Raw genomic sequence first — 5969 nt, forward strand, 5'->3', positions numbered from 1 at the left:
GTTAATAATTTGTAACAGGTATATTTACAATCTTCTTTCATCTGTGTATGACCTAGCAACATGATAGGACCCATCCAAAGTGTGCCTGTGTGAGCCTATGTGTTTAATTTGATTATAGATACATATAGGTTGTTGTTGCTAAAATAAATTATCATAGTTCTTGATAGAATTTATTTAGGCCCATTTAGTTTTTGGGCCTATTCAATTAATAACAATTGTTCTTATTAAGGTTAAATTCCTCTCTTTTGGGCCTTGTGTGAGAGTTGGGAGCCATAGAAGTGGGTACGACCCCAATTGTGAAGGCCCATTTGCCTGATTTGAACAACTGTACTAGGTTAATTACACTAGTTTAACCTAATAAAATTGATTAGCAATATAATTAATTTCATTTATTTTGAAATTAATTTAAGAAAATTATAGTTTAAAGAATTTTTTATTCTAAGCTAAACTATATGTATTTTCTTGTATTTAATTAAATATAGAATTATAACTGTTGACCGAGGTTTTCGGCAACTAATAAAATACGAATATGATAATGAGCTGTAAGAAAGCGAGATGAAGACTTTTTACGTGGTTGGGGCGTTAATGAGCCTTAGTCCACGAGCCACTGATATTTATGGATGTCTTTAATACAGATCTTACACTTGGGAGAATGTTTCTTTCTTTCATACAAAGAATGTTCTTGGTGAGTTTTTTCTCTGTTTGCTCTTAAGCAGCCAAGATTCTCCGACCCCATTAAATGAGCTTTGAGGGGGTATTTATAGTGTTTTAGAGGGGCAATCCCTAGAATTGTACTTACACATGTGTCTGTAAGTATCCATAAAGTTGGGCATTTCCGATGAATATACCATGGGTGATGCATGGTCAAATCCCTAGGTGCTGTAGGGTTTTTATGGAGAATGTCCTTTTTGTCTTATGATTGACGTGACTCTTCGCAGAGTAGCCGTCGCTAGACTTAAATGATCATTACTGTAGCGCTGCTGTTTGGGGGATGTGCCGTCAGACTTTATTGCGTGTACAGTCCCAACACGCTTCCTCCCATGCAGCATTAAATGCGACTTGATGTCTCGGGAGGGACCTGACACATCCCGGAGTGCCTTTGAGCTATGTTCGCTTCCGGGAGTACCTTGTACTCCGGGTGCATCTTCCGGGACCCATTTGAATAACGCTTCCTGGTGTCATACAAGGACTTAGCAGTTCTCTCTCAAGTAATTTGATCCACGTGTCCCTTCCTGACTGGTCCACGTATATTGGGCGATTTTAGGAGCAACATTTACCCCCCAAGCCTTGTTTACTTAGTAAAAATAAACCAAGGCTTGTCCAAGTATCTCCAGTTGGCTCCTCGTTTCCCCAGCTCGAGTCTCGAGCGCGTGGGGGGCACATTAAATGATGTTATTTAATGCGACAATACGTTTGTTCGTAGGAATGTTTCCAGCCGCCTCCTCGGTCTTATGATACGACGTGGGGCGCGTGAAGGTGTGCCTAATAATGGCATTAAATGCAGTGATTCACTTTTGCAGAGGTCGATTCGTTTTACGCCCCATGATTGATGCGGCGCATTGATGGTGTCAGACGGATACTCAAACGTTTGCACCGCCTTAATGGCGGATTGATCTGGCCCGTTGATCTGTTGGGAATTCGAATCGCTTGCTTCCCTAACCGTACGATTGGTAGGTGAAGACGCCTGTTCCTCATGCATTTTTGCCTATAAAAGCCACCACCTTTCCTTCATTTTGGTTACTTTCCATTCCTTACCATTTTTGCTTGAATTTCTCAGAGAGAAAATTTCCTCAAAGTAGCACAAACCGCCTTAACACTTGAACATTTTCTGTAATCTTCCAGTGTTCGATTTCACCAGTGCTTCTCAACTCTCGCTCAATCATACCCAGTACCCCCAGTTCAACAATCAACTGTAAGTTCTTCGAATCTTTAGACTCTAGCATGCTTACATTTATTTTGTTTGTTTTCTGGGTTCGTACTCAGAGATTTCTGGAGTGTGAGTGTTTGAGCTCTTTGAGTCCTGCTCTTACGTTTCACTGTATTAGTTGTAGTCGTACAGTTTTGTTTGAAGAAGGCCGTGTATCCTTCGTTTAGCATTTGCTTAGGGCATAGGAAGACCTTTTCTTTTCCTTTTTGCAAAACCGCTTTTACTGTGATTTTACTGCACCCGACACTTGTTCAGGGATTCTCTTTCGAGTTTCCCAGGTGACACGTGTCCGGAGGGGGCCTCTTTCCAGCGGTTAGGGGACCCCCACTCCCTTTTTTTCTGGTTTAGGGTTTGATATGGGGCCTAACTGCTGGGTTTTTTCTTTTCGTTTTTCTCAGAGCATAACATGTCTGCTTCTGGCTCAAAGTCCTCGAAGAAGAAGGGGAAGAGTATTGCCACCCTGGAGGAGGTTTCTCTGGGACCTGTTGCCCAGGAAGGGTACAAGTCCCGCGCCACTGGCTGGGAGGCGGCCGAGCTTCGATCAACCCTGACCTGCCCTCACCAGCTGGAGAACATCATTAACGTGGCTGGAATCAAACCCTCTACCTCAGGGACTTTCCACCGGCCTCCTCGTGACTCGGAGACACCCAACCTCAACTATGATGGCTTCGGGGCTTGGAGTCAGACCCATCTGATGGCCGGCGCAATGCTCCCGCTCCAGGACTATTTTGTTGATTTTCTTGTTTTTGTCGGCCTTGCGCCATACCAACTTATTCCTCAAGCATACCGCCTGCTCTCAGGCTTATTTATTTTTTATGCCGCACGCGGCTGGGGGTCTCCCAGCCCGGCGGAGATTTTGTATTTTTACGAACTTGTATCCGTCCCCAAGAAAGGGGACAAACTTAAGGACGGCTTTTATGGGTTCCGGATCCACCCTGCTAACGAAGGGGTGGTTCCGTATAATAGGCAGACTCATGTTAAGGAGTACCGCCACCGATTTTTCTTCTCCTCCGGTTTTAGGGCCGTGGACCATCCGGAGCTGCTCACGGAGTGGGTGCGGATCCCACCTTACCAGCGGACGCTCACCACTCAGGCGTTCCTTCGAAGGGCCCAGGCCTTTGCCTCTTACGACCATGCCGATCTTGACGTCGGGGGCTTGGTCACCACGGAGAATTGCAGAAAGGCCAAACTTATCCTTTCTCACCAATCCGTGGATGACTCCAACCTTTCCAAGGTTATCTGCCCTAACGTGAGGGCGCCAGTCGCGGAGAAGGCCTTCCGGGATGAGCTTATTGCTACGGCAGAGAAGAAGTACCAAGATTATCTCTACCGGAAGGCCCAGGAGAAGGCGTATTCCAGTGCCCAGGCTGCCTCTGGGAGAGGGCTCCGTGTGGGGAGCCCGGTGGTGCGGAGGAGCCAAGCCATCGGCGGGAAGTCCGAGGCAAAATTTTTTGACAAGATTCTTCAAGAAGAGATTGGAGGTCCTTCCGCCGGGGGACCTCTTCGTCTTGAAGGTTCTTCCGAGAACCAGACTTCCCGGCCTCAGCCTTCAGTCCCCGAACCAAACTCGGGCGCTCCCGGTGCTAGCACTTCTGGTGCTGGTGGTAAGTCTCCTTTGATAATTCAATATGTCCCTTCTGTTGATGAATATACCAGTCGTAGGCCCATAGGGTTCGACGAGCGTCTCCGTAGGTTTAAAATGCCGTCGACCCGGTGGGGGGATCATTTGAAGGAGTTTTATTTTACAAACTTAGGAGATTACCTAGGTCGGTCCCGGATGGGCCCCGGCCCTCCGGAACCTATTCCCTTAGGTCCGTCGGCTTACATAGCATCCAGCTGGTTTCGGCCCTCGGACAGTTATCTTGGAGATGATGCTGCCAGCATTAAAGTTCAGGACTTTGCTAGGGCCGAACTAGGGAGTCCGGGTAGGAGTAGTTTATTTACTGCGCCTTTTTGTAAGTAGTTTCTCACGGACTTCTAACACTTGCTTGCTTTATTGGAACAGGTACCTCCATGGATGCCATCCTGGAACGGCTGGCTGGGGTCCATACTCCGGTGGCTCCTCCGGCTTTCACCCCCTCTCCCCCGGCCCCTTCCTTGAAGGTTTCTTCCGGCGCTCCTCCCGAAACCATCGACTTGGTGGATGACGAGGAGGTGCTTCCGGGAGAAGGCCAGGGGAAAGGATGGGACTTCTCGGAGGAAGCCGCCGAGGGTGCTGGAGACCCTCAAGCTCTCCCAGTGGTAGCAGAGGAGGACGAGGAGGAGTCAGAAGTGGCTCTGATCCGCAAGCGCAAGGGCAAGATGATTGCCCAAGACGAGCCGAAGAGGCCTCGGAGGGCCGACACTCCCGCTCATGGCCTAGACGGCGGGGTGTCTCCAATGGAGGAAAATCCTGCTCCTCCTCGCATTGAGCTTACCCCGATTCCGGGGGATGAGGCGAGGCAGGAGCTTCGCATAGCCAAGCACAACTACGCTATGGACGAGTACTCCCGGGGATATGCCGATGTGGAGGCCCTTAGGAGGATCCTGCGGGCGGAGGTTGAGGCGAGCATTAACCATCCGGAATATCATGATCCGTGGAACCTCAACCTGGATCCTTTGGCAGACTGGTTCCGTCCCCTCCTAGGGCCCACTCTGGCTCCTTTTGCTGCGGAAATGACCGGTGAGTTCGCCTCTCAGCTTACACGCTGTGCGCCCAAGCGGTTTGCCACTTGTGCTTCTCTGAACTCTATCTTCCAAGTCCAGGACCTCAGCCATTCCCTCACAGTGGTAAGTACTTTGCAATTTCTTACGTTTCCTTTTTGGTGTTTGTATTTTGTTTTCTTCCTTTGAGGAATTTTTCCTTACATCCCATTATGGCTCAGCTTGCAGCTGAGGCCGGTCGCCTCTCCAAGAACATCATAAGCCATGGCTTCGCTCTGTCCGATTTTGGGGACATGAACGACGTCAAGAAGGTCCTTCAAGACCTTACTGCGGAGAGGCAGATCTACCAGGAGGCCGCCAAGCGCCAGGAGGCTGCGGCCAAGGCTAAGGAAGAGAGGGCCAAGGCCAGGGAGGAGGAGGCCATCCGGAGGGAGGCTCAGGCGGAGGACATGATCCAGGCCGAGGCCCAGCGGAGAGGCAGGATGGAGGCCCATCATCAGGAGGAGCTGAGGGCTCAAACTGAGGCTGCCGAGAAGGCCAGGCGGGACCTTCGGGAGGCCAGGGAGGCTTTGGACGAAATGGCCGCCAAGGTGAAGTCTCTAGAGGAGACTCACCAGTCGGATATTGAATCCAAGGCCGCTCTGGCTGCGGAGTTGAAGGAGCTTCGGGACTATAAAGATCAGTCTATTAGGAAGGCCAAGAGGGTCGAGCTCCTTTCTCCCGTCTCCTGTGCCCGGTGCCCGAAGCGCTTTGATGATGGTGTCTACATGGCTTGGGCCACCAACGATCAGAGCATCAAGCTTTCTTTCTATCCCAAACCCGAGGACATGATTGCCAAATTTCGGGAGAAGAAGAAGAGACTTGATGCTGAGCTTGAGGCACGGATCGGACCTCGTCTTCCGCCACGGGCTGACTGAGCTGCCCTATTATTGACCCAGATTATACCCGTTCTTTTCATAACTCTTTTTTTTTTGTACATATTTGCTGCTGCCTTAGAACAGTTTACTTACAGGCGGCAGCCTTTATTTAAAGGGGAGACAATTTAAGGCCTGTCCCCGGGCCATTTATATGTGTATGACCTAACCTTCGGGTTAGGATATTTTATTATATATATTTTTTTTATATATATATGTGCGATCTTTTTTTCCGCACTTTATATATTTCAACCTGTCCTTTGGCTCAGGATTTCATACTTACGCCTTTTATTTTTTGCGCATGTTTATGACCTGCCCTTTGGGTCAGGATATTTTACTTAGCTTGACCTGCCCTTCGGGTCAGGATGTTTTACTTAGCTTGACCTGCCCTTTGGGTCAGGATATTTTACTTAGCTTAACCTGCCCTTTGGGTCAGGATGTTTTACTTAGCTTGACCTGCCCTTTGGGTCAGGATATTTTACTTA

At 48.9% G+C, this 5969-nt stretch overlaps 1 protein-coding gene across 1 annotated transcript; it reads left to right on the top strand.

Moving 5' to 3' along the window:
• The first annotated feature begins 3055 nt into the window (after positions 1-3055).
• LOC133031140 (uncharacterized) lies at positions 3056-4783 on the top strand. The gene is made up of 2 exons (XM_061104531.1): positions 3056-3531; positions 3933-4783. The coding sequence occupies exon 2, from the start codon at positions 3941-3943 to the stop codon at positions 4757-4759; it is 819 nt and encodes a 272-aa protein (XP_060960514.1). The 5' UTR covers positions 3056-3531; positions 3933-3940; the 3' UTR covers positions 4760-4783.
• The last annotated feature ends 1186 nt before the right edge of the window (positions 4784-5969 follow it).

The sequence above is a fragment of the Cannabis sativa genome, chromosome 9 (genome assembly GCF_029168945.1).
Source record: "Cannabis sativa cultivar Pink pepper isolate KNU-18-1 chromosome 9, ASM2916894v1, whole genome shotgun sequence".
Taxonomy (NCBI): domain Eukaryota; kingdom Viridiplantae; phylum Streptophyta; class Magnoliopsida; order Rosales; family Cannabaceae; genus Cannabis; species Cannabis sativa.

Bases quoted from the DNA above. Each gene is read 5' to 3' on its own strand.
- LOC133031140 (XM_061104531.1), top strand. From the start codon at position 3,941: ATGGATGCCATCCTGGAACGGCTGGCTGGGGTCCATACTCCGGTGGCT.